The sequence below is a fragment of the Acomys minous genome (genome assembly GCF_964271855.1).
Source record: "Acomys minous genome assembly, chromosome: 6".
Classification (NCBI taxonomy): Eukaryota; Metazoa; Chordata; class Mammalia; order Rodentia; family Muridae; genus Acomys; species Acomys minous.
This window is the reverse complement of record NC_140487.1, coordinates 85,775,414-85,789,590: the sequence shown is the minus strand read 5'-3', so window position 1 is coordinate 85,789,590 and position 14,177 is coordinate 85,775,414. Positions and strand designations below refer to the sequence as shown.

Genomic DNA, 14,177 nt, shown 5'->3' with positions numbered 1-14,177 from the left:
TTCCATTCCTTCATATTAAAAAAGATACAATACTAGGCACATTTTTCTAAAACAGATTTTTTTTTTTAAACTGGGGGGCTGGAGAGATAGCTCAGCAGCTGAGAGCACTGGCTGCTCTTGCAGAGGACTGGAGCTCAATTCTCTGCACCAACATGGCAGCTCATACCAGTCTGTAACTCCAGTTCCAAGTGATTTAATACCCTCACACAGACATACATGCTGGCAAAACAGCAATGCACACACACACAAAAAAATCATTAAAAAAAGGTTGGGAAAGGACATTGTCTTGATTCCTTTTCTTAAGAAAGGTCTGGAGGGGAAAACAGCATTATCTCAACAAGTAAAAATATACACAATTGCTTCAGTAGAAAAGGACTGTACAAGTAGTTGTACAGTAGGGGGCAGCAACGTGATGCTACCAAGGTTTCCTGAGCACCACTGAAATGCTCACCACACCATGGAAGCACTTTAGCTACTTTAAGGCTAATAAATAGTAACCATTCAGTGTTTTTCCTCATTATTTTAATGAACCACAGAAAACTCTTTAAAAGTCTAAGCAGCAGTGTGAATGTCAATTCAAAGCTGCCACACAGATATTTGATGAAAAAGCTCTAACCTTTTCTTTCAAAAGGTAATTTTAGGTGACTATTTTAGTGGGCTACGATTGTATTAGAGTACACAATTTTAGTCAGCATTTTCCATTTCCTTTTCTTCCCATTATTAATGCCCTGGGTTTGACTACTCAAGGAAAAAAATCTTAATTAGAGTAAATATTTCAGTCTTGAATAAAAAGTCTTTGCACAGTGAATATATTTTTATTAAATCCTAAAGATTAGGCTACTCAGTTACATATAAAGTAGTAGAATGTAAGGTAGGAAAAAAAGAATGTGTTCATAAGGCAGATGGGTGGGAAGGAGCAATACTTACAAGACTCTGGTGGTGACCTGAAGATTTAAGACTGATAAAGGTAGACATTAGGAAACAGACAATTACCCAAGATAAAACAGCTTGCAGAAGCTGTGACTCAAGAGGAGGACACCAGTGAAGAGATGCAGGGGAGGGCATGGGATAAACATTTTTGTGCTGTGTGTTTGTGTTTGGTTTGAGGTTACTCACCTATATGGGGACTGAACTGATGTTGCTACAGTTGGCATGGCCGTTGCCGTGAGCATTTTTGTTGCTCGCGTCACAGCATGTGTTAGAGTGGGACCACCAAGTGCTGAACTGGCTGCCTGTAAAGTACAAAAGAATCATTCCATATCTGGGTTTCTCAGCCTGGCTTCGGGTGGTCCTGGACACTGCAAGGTGTTTAGCAGGGCCCTTGGCTTCTACCCACTAGGTGCCAACAACACTCTTGACCTGAGTCCCGGGAAGCCACTTAAGGAAGAGAAAAACTGATTTCACATGCACACACACAAATAATAATAAAAAATTAAAAAGATGTCGTTGAGATGTTAATACTTATATTACACTTTACACAGAAGAACTTGAATATGCGAGTGTTTGATTCTTATGATGACATACTTGTATGGAAGTCACAATCTGGGGAATATTGTATTGAGTATAGAACGGCACATGTTTGCTATAAGGAAGACTAATTTATGAACATCCGGGGAAAGGGGCATTTTATACTTTTGTAATACCTCATTAGCTACAAAACTTAAGCACAGATTTCAACTAAACATTAATCTTCAATGTGTTAATCATTGAAGTCAAAATAAATATGAGGTGATATTAAACCCTAGGCTTGTAACGAACAAGGACTGCCAACATCACTTATTTCCAAGTCTCCTGCTATGGCTTTAGATAACATTTATTGTATAAATTACGTGGAACATGACACTCTACTACCTATGTGGAATATATGTACAATAGATGGTTCCTTATGTCCTAGAAGTGGGAGCTAGATAGACAGACAGCAGATAGACAGACAGATAGACAGCAGAGGAAAGGAATGGGGCAGAAGGTAAGATTTTCCGTAGAGTGCACCTGCTGTGTGGGTATGCGCATATGCGCTCACGTTCATGAGTACATGTGTGAGCACATGCTTGGGGAGGCCAGAGGTTAATATCCGGTGTCTTCCTCTACTGCTCGTCACCTTGCTTTCGGATACAGAGTCTCTTCATGGAGCCTGAAGCTCACGTTGGGTTAGACTTGCTGACCAAGTGAGGCCCTGAGATTTGCCCCCAGTCCTGGAGTTAGTCGCCCAGAGCAGTGCCAGCACCCAGATCTGAATGAAGGTCTTTAAACTCTGCAGCAAGCACGGAGCCCCTGACCAACACAGTGCAAGTGCCTACTCCCAGTACTGTGACATGGCACTTCTGATCAAGTTCCCAGTAGTCCCTAGCCACAGATATCAGCACTCCATGTTATCAAAAAATATAAACTTATAAAGGGGGAGAGAACTCACTTAAAAGATAAACTTATAAATTTTTACTCACTTCTAATCTTGTATAGCAATCAGCAATGAATTTCTTATGTAAAGACACTGAGTCCTGAAAGTAGGAAGTAAATGAAAATTAAAATTAGATGTTGGCATTTCATTGTAAACATTAGTCAAGACAAAATACCAAAATAAGCCACATAGGCATAAAACAAGAATGACAACTTACCAATTACAAAATACATACTTTTTAACACTTTTGTGTCTGAGTAACTTTTTTCCTTGACACTCACCTTCTTTAACCTAGGATTTAGATTAATGTAGCTGTAGTTTATGATTAATTGAATAGCTTCATTAGCAATTTCTTCATCAGGTGATTCCATGGCTATTTTCCAAATGAAATCCATTCCTATCAATTCCAGCTTTTCTACATACTGTATAAAAATTTAAAATATAGAATTAAATTTAATAGTACACTCGTATTGCAAAATCACAGGCAATTATTTTCTGTAACATTACTGACTCTGAACCTCTGTTTAACAAAATGAAGACCACTCATGCCAGAAACTGCAACTGGACTGCTTTGGAACTCTCACACAAAAAACAACCACAGGGACTACAAGCGCCCTCATGGCAGGCAGAACAGAGCAGAGACATTTCTCCGGACACTTCTGAACAAGACAGACATCTACCCAGACAAGCTAGTCAATCAGAAACTGAAAGGTGAGACAGACATCATCTTTGTGGACTTCTTTTCAAAAGAAACAAGTCAAGACTGAAGTGGCTACTAATTCTGGGAACCTGATCCAGTTCTTTCCAAAGCTTGGTTAGAAATAGCACGGTGCAGCCAGGCAGGGTGGCGCACGTCTTTGATCCCAGGGAGGCAGAGGCAGGCGAATCACTGTGAGTTCGAGGCCAGCCTGGTCTACAGAGTCCAGGACAGCCAAGGCTACACAGAGAAACCTTGTCTCAGAAAAACAAAACACAAAAGTAACAGCATGATGCTGAGCTTACAGTAAATATTCTGACACCCTCAGGTAGCGAGACCAACACAACGGAAAAGATCAGTGCCTGCCTTCCTGTCTAAAGGACACATGTGGATGACTGTACGCAGTCTACGGATCTCCACTCTGCTACTTCATAGTCTGCTCCCACACTCCCCTCTGCAATCCTTGCCACGGACATGCTATGATGAACATTTTGTCATTCTGGGGTTTGCGAGGCGCCTACCGGGCCAATGCCCCTGCAGGTCCACCTGATGACTCCAGGTATGAAGATGCCCGAGATGAGAGAGATGAAGGACAAGCAGGTGGCCGGTGAGGGGAGACAGTACTGGGCATGCAGCCACCGCTGCCTTCAGGGAGCCTCTGTCACTAATGCCCGCGTTGGCAGGTAAAAAGACCTCCTTATTTAAACAAACATGTTTTCTATGCATTAGAAGACAGGGCTTCTTTTTTCTTCTGAATATCAAGCTATATCAAATAAGTCAGAGTATCTAGATTAAGAATATGGTACATGAGCCGGGCGTGGTGGTGCGCGGCTTTAATCCCAGCACTCAGGAGGCAGAGGTAGGTGGATCTCTGTGAGTTTGAGGCCAGCCTGGTCTACAAAATGAGTTCCATGACAGCCAGGGCTATTACACAGAGAAATCCTGTCTTGAAAAACAAAACAAACAAACAAACAAAAAAACCAACAACAAACAAAAACAAAACAAAAAACCCAACAACAACAGTACATACCAATTGAGCTCCTTGTCTTTTCAATCGATGATCACAGAGATTCACATTTTCAAAAAAAGTCTTAAATAAGTTGAAACCTAAAAGTATAGAATGCCAGTCAAACCCATGCACTCAGACACAGATAATTGGTGAAAAGCCTAAAGTGAGGCAGAAGTGAAGGCTACAAAGCTCTTGGCAATGGTTTCTTAAGTAGGCACCAAAGTGTAGTGTCTGTGTGTAATGGTTCAGGCCCACAGTCCCAGAGGCCAGATCTCCAGAGCAGTCTGGGCAGCATAGCCAGCTTCCATCTCAAAACACCAAAGACGCCTTTTAAAAAGCATAAGCAAACCATACATCTGTTTTTTCTCTTTAAGATTTATTTGTTCATTTGTTTTGTTTATTTTGTTTGAGTACTCTGTCTGCATGTACACTGCAAGCCAGAAGAGGGCATCAGATCCAAGTACAGATGGTGTGAGCCACCTCATAATTGCTAGGAAATGAACTCAGAACCTAACTGCCGAGGCATCTCTCCAGCACCAAGCCATACATCTTTAATCCCAGCATTCAGGAGGCAGATGTAGACCTCCGTGGGCTCAAGTCAGACTGGTTTACATAGCAAGTTCCAGACCAGGCAGGGCTACATAAAAAAACAAACAAACAAACAAACAAAAAACCAAACCCTGTCCTAAAACACCAGATAAACCAAAGCAATAACAACACAACAGCACACAAGCAGCTTAACCAAAAGTTAGACTTAATCAAAATTTCAAACGTTTGTGCTTCAAAGGGCATTATTGAGAAAAGGACACAACATACACATAGAAACATTTACAAACTATGCATCTGCTAAGGTGTTAATGCCTGGAGTATACATAAGGGCCCTGACAACACCACAGCTGGAGTTAAAAAACAGGCAAAAGCGTGACTAGACATTTCTCCAAAGGACCTATACATACAAACAAAAAACAATCTGAACAGATGCTCAGTGTCATTAGTTACCAGGAAAAAGCAAGTCATACCTACAGGGCGTAACTCACCACCCACCAGGACATCTTTTGAAAGGCAGATAATGTAAGTATTGACAATGTGAAAAATTGGAACCCTCGCTGCTAGTGAGATTATGAAATGGTACAGCCACTTTGCAAAAACAGTTTGGCAGATCAGATCCTCAAAGGTTAGATTTCATGTCAATGTGACTCTAAAATTAATAACCAAAAGAAATGAAAATACAAAAACTGCTATATGAATGTTTATAGCTCAAAGTGGGAGCAACAAATGTTCACTGACTGACGAATTTCAAAATTTGGGACACCTACAGTGAAATATTGCACTCCTAAAGTGACATATACGACAACCTGGGTGTGCCCTGAAAGCATTAAGCTTCAATGACAATCAGAGAAGCCAGGTACAAAAGGTCCCAAGGAGTATGTATGATTTCACTTGTAGCAAATGTTCAGATTGGGTCAGTCCACAGGGGAAAGAAAGAGATTAGAAGCTGGGCAAGGGAGGGCTGGACAGTGGCTGCCAGTGAGAACAGGGCTCCGCTTTTACTTGACAATGCTTATATGTTAGAAAGTAGTCAAGGCTGCGCAAGTGAGTGCAGACTAAAAGTCACTGACTGCATTTACACAACAGAGTTTCACGGAACTGTATCTCAATAGAATAACTCAGTTAAAAGAAATAACTGAAAGGAATCACTGTGGACTTTGACATGTTTTTACCTAATGAATCCTATTTATTATGGAATATTGGAAAGATAGCTTGATAATTTAATCTACTGGCTCTATAATTTTAAGTCTCAGCTAGATAGCATGTGAGTGTATATACGTGAAGAATTCTACAAGGGTACTACAAACTGCTCAGCTGCTTCTGAGAAGTAGGATTAAAGTTAAGAATGAGATCTATTACTCTAAAGAAACCTAAGGCAAAGAACTTGTAAGCTTTCCCTACCGTTCATAGTGATTTCATAGGACTCCAGTTTCAGGATCTTCTCCTTGAAGAGCTGCTGCTGCACGTCACTCTCCAGGTCGTGCTGCCCTCTTGTAAACCACTCAAAGCACATCTGTGGATTAGGAGAGACCTGCCCTAAGAGCGAGCACGGGCGAACGAACACACACACACACACACACACACACACACACACACACACACACACACGGAGACACTGAAAGACGAATTTCAGTCCTTCTAATGCTTCTGTAATTGCTAAAATGACTCTCAAAACTGAAATGTTTAGAACTTGGAAGTGAGTAGAGAGAGTTACTAGATCTTCCTCCTGGTGATTAGAACATGTGCTCACACTTCTCCCTGGATTTTACACTCAAGGCTTCCCACTGGCACTCAACCAAGCCTGCTGACGCCAGGCAGTGGGAAGGACCGCCACACACTCAGTCCTCTCAGCATGCCTAGGAAGCAGTTATTATTATTATTCTGTAAATGAGAGGAGGCCGAGACTCACTGCTAACAAGTGCAAATGTCAAGATAAGTGTTTCTACTTCTGCTGTGATTGTTCTTGGCTCGTGTTTTCATTCTGGGGATACAACATCATTTTTAAGAACTAAGTATTTTAGTAGTGACTTAAAATTAGTTTCACAGGAAAGGAGAAAACTAAATTACATCCACAATTCTTCATTGATACTCATTTTGTTGACTTTAGTATTTTAACCAGAATTGAATCAAAATGATAAAAGAGCCTACACACTTACATATATCCTAGGTTCTTTTCTAAAGCCAGGCATGGTGGCGCACACCTTTAATCCCAGCACTCGGGAGGCAGAGGCAGGCAGATCACTGTGAGTTCGAGGCCAGCCTGGTCTACACATCGAGTCCAGGACAGCCAAGGCTGCACAGAGAGACCCTGTCTCGAAAAACAAAAAACAAACAAATGAACAAAAAACCCCCAAACCAAAAAAGATACTCTTTCCTAGTACTGACAGCTCCTGCTCTTCCGTCACAGTTCACAGCAACAGCACAAAGGATGCACAAGGCAGAGAGTGTGAGGCACACAGAGGAGTGTGGCACCGCAGCAGTGTCTCACGGCCCCACAGCTCTCCACGGCTTACTCACCTCCCGATCCAGCTCGCACACATCCTGGCCAGTCACAAGGCACTCCCAGATTTCTTTGGCTCGGTTCCACCCAAGATACAGAGTAGCTTCTTGTAAGAAAAACGCCAGAAATTTCAGATGTGCCTCTAAATACTGAAACAAAGCAACAACGCAAACAGTTAATTCATTTGAGGCATTCGCCCTAAAACAAACATTACAACAAACTTTACAAAACAGGTTTACACAGAACACTTTTCATGTGATTTATGCTAAAGTAAGTGAGAGAAATGGATTTAAGCCAATAATACAACGCAGCAGAAGCAACCTCAAATTTATTACGATGTCAGCCCATTTTAGATGTCAATCAAATTCAATTTCAGTAACCTCTAAAGGAACCACCATGCTCACAAGTGGTGAAGTTAAATTTTATTTCTGATAGGTTTTTTGTTGTTGTTTCATTTTGTAGAGACAAAGTCTCACTCTGAATTCCAGAATGGCCTAGAATTCAACCTATAGCCCATGCCATAAGCCCACAAAAATCCTTCTGTCTCAGCCTATGGCAGCGGTTCTCAAGCTGTGAGTTGCGACCCATACTGGGGTCAAAAGACCCTTTCACAGGGTAGCATATCAGATATTTACATTATGACTCATAACAGTAACAAAATTACAGTTATGAAGTAGCAACAAAATAGTTTCATGGCTGGTGGGGGGGGTCACCAGAACATGAGGAACTGCATTAAAGGGTGGAGGCGTTAGGAAGGTTAAGAAGTGCTGGTCTACAGAGTCCTGGATTACAAGTGTGAGGCACCATACCCAGCTAAAACTCTTAAAACAATATTAGCAACCAATTGATTTGAAAAACAAAATGCATGATCTACAGAGTTAGCAATTGTTGCTAGCAAATACTTATTTTTCTAAACTTAATTTGAAATTATAGTTAAGGACTGGAGACAGCACAGTGGGTAAGAGCACTTATTGCCCCAACAAAGGACCTGGGTTCATTTCCCAACACCCACAGGGTAGTTCACAACTATCTGTTACTCTAGTTCCAGGGAATTGTTGTACCCAACAATTATTTACTTTACAGTTCAAATAGAAAAGGCTAAATGAGCTCGGAAAGCCATAAAACACAAACACGGTGCCTGATACCTCCCGGTAAGTGTAGCGGCCATCCACCAATGTCAAGCCAGTTAGGCCTCCAGGCCCAGCCACAGCTGCTGCAAGTCGATGACACGCTAGCAAACTTCCCGTTACCAATTTGACTATTTCAAAATTTTTCTTCAGGTCTTGAATAATGCTCTTAACAAAAACAACAAAAATGAAAATGGCATGAGAATCTGCAGTCACTTTGTGGGTTTAATACAGCTTTTATTTTAGAACACAGCCCCTAATAAAACAGCAAGCAGTTAATAAAATCAATCTAGTATTTCCTAGGGAATTAAGACATTGCTAATATTTGCATCTAAAAGAGAAATTAAGCAATCAAAAGAAGAGTAAGGACTATATCAAAAGACAAACCTCCTCAGACATGAAAGTAGAGTGTTTTAATTCAAGAATTCCAATCGATAAAAAACCAGTGATATTAATAAATATAAGCCAGTGAGATATTATCAATGCAAGAACCTTAGCCATGCTTGCTTATTATAATTATTACAAAAGGCTATACACATAAGAATCAAAAGTAAGAATGCTCCTACCTTGTCTTGCTTTTGATAGGTTTGTTTTATGAATGAACGAGTGATTTCATGAAGCTGACGCAAAGCTGGTACTACCCATACAAACTGCGGATTATTAAGTTGAGATGACTAGAGTTAAAAAGAAATTATATTAATTAAGTTTAGAATTAAATAGTACTACTCATTTATTAGCTATAAAAATTTTCTAAGTCAATTATTTTATTGTTACACATTCTACTATTTTCCCCTTCATATTACTTATTTATAGCTTATCTCCATGCAATCATAATTCAGTCTTCGCCTTCTTATTCTGCATGCAATTTCCTATGGCCAAGAACTGCAAACAGGAGTGGATGTGAAATGACAGTAGATGTACAGGGGACATCAGCAAAAAACAGACAAGGAATTAGCAACTTCAGAGGATAGATTAAGTAGCACAGGGTGCTAAACACATGTTGATTCAATAAAGTAAACAATTGGCAAAGCTCAACACCGAACTGGCTAGCAAGGAAAATAGACTAGGAATATGGGTTCCTTTAATTATATGGTTAAGGTATCAATGATCTGATCAAAGTACTGATGATGAGTTAAGTATTAAGAAAATATATTCTGCTTATATTTCTATTTAAGTTAATTTCATAAAAGGTAATTCTGCTTTAATTATTAAGGGCTTGGCTTAGCATGGGTGAGGTCCCGCGTTCAATTCCTAGCACTTCCTCCACCCAACCCAATTACTATTTTCATTAATTATTATCAATATTTTATTCAGAGTACACTTTATTTTCAAAGAACCTCAAATATAATTTCTGAAACTGGTAGAACAATTTGGATTTTTGTGCTGCAGATAGAAGAAACCTAACAAATATGCAACTCTCCTTAAAGAGACCTGGTCTTTAATCAATAGCATCTTTCGAACTATAACATTTCATAAGAAAACTGGTAAGTATCTGATTAAATGCTATTATTAATCAACTGGTTGACTATTAACCAAAACATCAATTAAAGCCTTAGTATTTATTTAAAAGGCTATTTTTTTTGTTTTAAGTAATTTTATTAAATCTTTCTGCAAAATAAAGACCCTTGTTGAGAGAATAGTATTGAAGTCTTTAGAAATAGCACTGTAATCTACAGAAACACACCTACTACTTACTACAGGTTACTTTGAGCAAGCTATTGCCAAACAATACTTTTTGCTCATCTCAAATACATGAGCCAAATAAGCTACCAAATACCATATTTCCTGGGTTTTAAAACACATTCTATGACCTTTAACATTTCTCAAACTGATTCTTCTTCAATTATGTCAGAAGGCACTTACCAGCTACTAAGCATTAGTGTAAGCTTTTATAACTGTCCGCATCATTGTGTATACAAACTTACCTATACCCAAAAAGTATCTGATCATCTGCCTGTTAATCTGACTTGAGCTGTTGTTTAGTATTGGTAGTACCAGACAAGGATGGCCTTTAAACCACAGTTTGGGTTACAGTTTATTGTTTAAGTGTTATCAGAAACATTATACCATGACACAGCATGACCAGCCTGTTGCGACTGTCAAAGCAATTGATGTTATTTTTAAAGCCAGAAGCTGGCATGCAGACCCTTCCCCTGCACAGGGCTCTTATCACTAAGCACTGCTGTCTCTCTGCGTTAAGCTGTACCCTAACTCACTAGAAGCTGCTCAACCTGTACTATTCATGACTCAAAGAAAAAGTTGCTTTCTAAAAGAAGATGAGCACACAAAACTCCTCATGCTTCAGTATGCCTCAAGGACTGCTAAGGGTGTAACTCAGTGTTGGCACACTTGCCTACAGTGCAAGGCCCAGACACAATTCCTAGTACCCCGAGTATCAAAGATTTCAGAGTGGCCCAAAACACTACTATAGGTAATGATAATCAGTGTGTTAGGGTGAAGTTACACATAATTGATAAAAAACCAAACCAAACCAAAAGCAAGCTTGCCTTTAGCCTCTAAACAACAGCTGAAAAATATATAATGAACTTGTTTTCTTCTGGGGGGTCAGGGCAGAGTCTCAGGCACCATGGCTGGCCTCACACTCACTATGAAATTGGAGATGATCTTGACTGATTTTCCTGCCCTCGCTTCCTGAGTGCTGGGACTGCAGGCACACGCGGCCTGTGGCTGCTAGCAACGCAGCTCTGGGCCTCCTTCATGCCAGGTGAGCATCTAACTGAGCTAAGTTCCAACCCCACAGGCAGTTTCTGTTATCCTTCTCTACAAATTCAGTAACTCTGCAATGCAGGCTGCAATCTCTGGCATCTTCAAATCACAGAAATAAGGTATATATTAAAGGCCATTTACTTCTTAAGTTAGCCAGAATATTTTTGCTATAACAAGACTGTAAAAGACAGCAATCAAAACTGTAAGCCTTGTATCTGAACTGACACCTTCCAAAAGGATTACAAAAATAAATATACACATAAACCCTTTAGCAATAAGCAGATGTACTGAAACGCATCATTATGACTAGTTAGGTCAGTTATGGCTAGTTGGAATTATGCTTTGAATGTAACTCTTTATACAATAAATTAAGAGAATAATCATATATGCTAGCATTTGAAAAACACTGGATATACAGTCTCTCTGAAGGTTGGCAACCCGGAACCAATGCTGGCCATGGTTACCTATGGTTTTATATTGTGAAGTTACAAGAAAAATTGAAAGTTACTCTCCTCTGATTGCTACAGAGAGTTGAAAATAAACTGAATATATTCAATAATTTCCCTGACGTTAGCATGCTGTTCATATTAAGAGTGGTGTTAGAAGAAGCTGCAATGCTCAGCCTGGGTGTCCTGCAAGGCTGTGCTCACATCTCCTTCTTCACTCCCTAGGGACTCAAGGCACAGCCACCGCATCAGCAGGCGGCAGGCAGGCTCTATCCAGACACTTCTCTCTCCAGAATGTCGGCTGACGTCTTACACCTGATGACGCCTCTATGCATCACCTTAGGAGACATTACCCTAAATACACTCTAATTTCTCTATTACTACCTTCTAAGTAGCTTTAAAAAAATGTATTCTTTTGAGTTCTCTCTTCTTAGGGCTGAACCATCCCTGTACTTTCTTATCTGTCTTGCTTTTTCAGTTTTAAATTTTTATCTAGAAACAAAGTAAGAACTTTTATAAAGGAAGAAAGTCTTTAAGAAGAATCTTCTCCCACACAGCTGCACCACTGTGAGAGAAACTGTACTGAGGACATCTGCCTGTTCTTTCCTTCCAAGAACAGAAGCCGCTCACTAATATACAGGTCAACTGCTCGGAATACAAAAACCTGAATTCTAAAATTGAAAGCTTTTTAAAGTGCTAATACTAACGTTCAAAACTTTTCTTATTTTGAATTTGGGATGCTCAACCAGCAGAGTTTATATAAATATCCTAAAATCCAAAAGGCTTCAAACTTGGAAACAGTCAAGCTGTGAGTGTGGCTTTGTGTGTCTTCTGGTGCAGGGAGGGAAGGGAGGGAAGTAATGTTTACCGGAAGCTGCCAGGTGCTTTAGGAGACCCAAGATAGCCTACAGGATATTCACACACAACTACTGGAGTAAACATGATTTTTGTTTGTTTAGTAATTATTTTTTTGGATGAGAACATTTAAATTTTTAACTGAGGGAAATACGAAGTGAAGTAAGAGACCAGGGTTGGGTGGACAGGGGGGGCATAAACGAAGCAAAGGAAAGAAAGAGGACCACGGGAGCTGAGGGTGCCTCGCAGAATCTACGGGGAAAAAAGCCAGAGTTTCTGAGCATGACAGTGGATCTTGGGAACTCGGAGTTTCAAAAGCAGCAGGAAGGGAATCAGTTGGAGAAGAGGTAGCTGAGGGCAGGAGGGGAGTAAGAGGTGGGTGATCTTGTCTTACCCTTCGCTTAGTTTCTGTGCAGCCTGGCAGGGAGACATAATCCCCAGTCAGCCCACCTTGCTGCCTGGCAGGAAAGGGCATAGCACAGAAAAACACCTTTAGTGGCAGGAAATTCTTCACTCCCCTGCCAGGGGGCTTTGATCTTCCCACTGCCCCCCTTCAGCAATGTGCACCTGGAGCATCGGTGAAGCAAGTGCTACTGTATTAAACGCAAGCTAGTGCTCCTTGGAAAGGGCAGCAGTGCGCTAGGACTGCCTTGCTGGGAGCAGCAGGGACTAAAGGAAGAGTGCTCCTTCTGAATCTCACAAAATGACCAACTAGGTGTTTGTTGTGGTTGCTGCAGTTTTGTTCTAAAGCAACAGGCGTGAATGAGGTAACTGGAGAGAGAAGCAATAAAGACAACGATGCTGCGCCTGAGGAGGAGAGTGAGGTGAGCTCAGCGCTGGCAGGGGAGGAGCAAAGGGCCAAAGGAGACTCTGGATTTAAAAGCCATTTCCCTGGAGGGAAGAAATGCCCCTTCAGCTTTGACCTGCATATCTACAAAGAAAAAAAAAATGTCTGTTGTCTAGAAGAAAAAAAGAGCATTTTCCTAAAGGCCCCTTTTCTTTTACTGATACTGTTGAGGAATATGTATTTCAATAACTCAACGAAAATTATTCAATCATAAGAAGAGAGACTGCTGAATTATCTGAGTCACTGAGCAGACAGAACTGGGAAATTTAAATTCCATCTGAGTAGATGGCAAGCACAGTCATTTACAGTCATCAGTCCTTTTAACCCCAGCATTACTAGCTCCAGTGTGTGAATGCTTTTTAAAATCACTAAAGCTAGATCTGAGGCAGAAAATTCACTGGTCAAATTTCAGTGTGAGAAATATGAAACAGCACCTTCTTATACCCCCACCTACACGTTATAGCCAGATAAGTGCACAAAAGCCCAGTAAATCCCCAAAGCTTGTTAGCAAGCTCTGTGTGTCTGGACACGCAGCTGATGCCAGCAGCACTCCAGCACCTTTGAGGAAACACCAATGGAAGCCACAGAGAGGTCTGGTTGATGAATCGCCAAGCCTCTACTATTTTTTTTTTTTTACCAGAAATGTCTCTGTGTTATTAATATGAAACTCCCGAAACAAAATCGTTCCTACACTGACTGGGCTTTGAGTTTAGGGCTACCTCAGCTGAGCCTGTGGTTCTGACCGCGGCTGTTCTGAGAAGCAAAGCATGTCATGTGCAGGCCGCCCAACACCTAACAGTGCCTCCTGTACGCCAGCATCACATGCACCTCCCCCTGCTTTCACTTTTATCCACAAATACTCACTTTCCCTTATGGGAGAAAAATGGGGACAGAATTTATTTAGAATTCAATGAGCTTTAAAAATTGTATATACTTTAGATCTAACTTAAAAGGAAAATGAAGCTGAAAGTCATACAAACTCATAAAAATTACTTTTTTAAAAATAGAACTCTTAAATTTTTTCC

General features: G+C 40.6%; 1 protein-coding gene across 2 annotated transcripts in view; it reads right to left on the bottom strand.

Moving 5' to 3' along the window:
• Nucleotides 1-14,177, bottom strand: part of USP24 (ubiquitin specific peptidase 24) — a 137,105-nt gene that overhangs the window by 65,719 nt on the left and 57,209 nt on the right. For both annotated transcript variants that reach the window (XM_084785558.1, XM_084785559.1), the window contains exons 17-24: nucleotides 8,844-8,951; nucleotides 8,296-8,445; nucleotides 7,168-7,299; nucleotides 6,052-6,163; nucleotides 4,123-4,199; nucleotides 2,677-2,817; nucleotides 2,442-2,495; nucleotides 1,117-1,232 (exon numbers count right to left, since the gene is read on the bottom strand). In XM_084785558.1, the coding sequence (XP_084641684.1) occupies nucleotides 1,117-1,232; nucleotides 2,442-2,495; nucleotides 2,677-2,817; nucleotides 4,123-4,199; nucleotides 6,052-6,163; nucleotides 7,168-7,299; nucleotides 8,296-8,445; nucleotides 8,844-8,951 (890 nt within the window). The remainder of the gene's footprint in view (nucleotides 1-1,116; nucleotides 1,233-2,441; nucleotides 2,496-2,676; nucleotides 2,818-4,122; nucleotides 4,200-6,051; nucleotides 6,164-7,167; nucleotides 7,300-8,295; nucleotides 8,446-8,843; nucleotides 8,952-14,177) is intronic.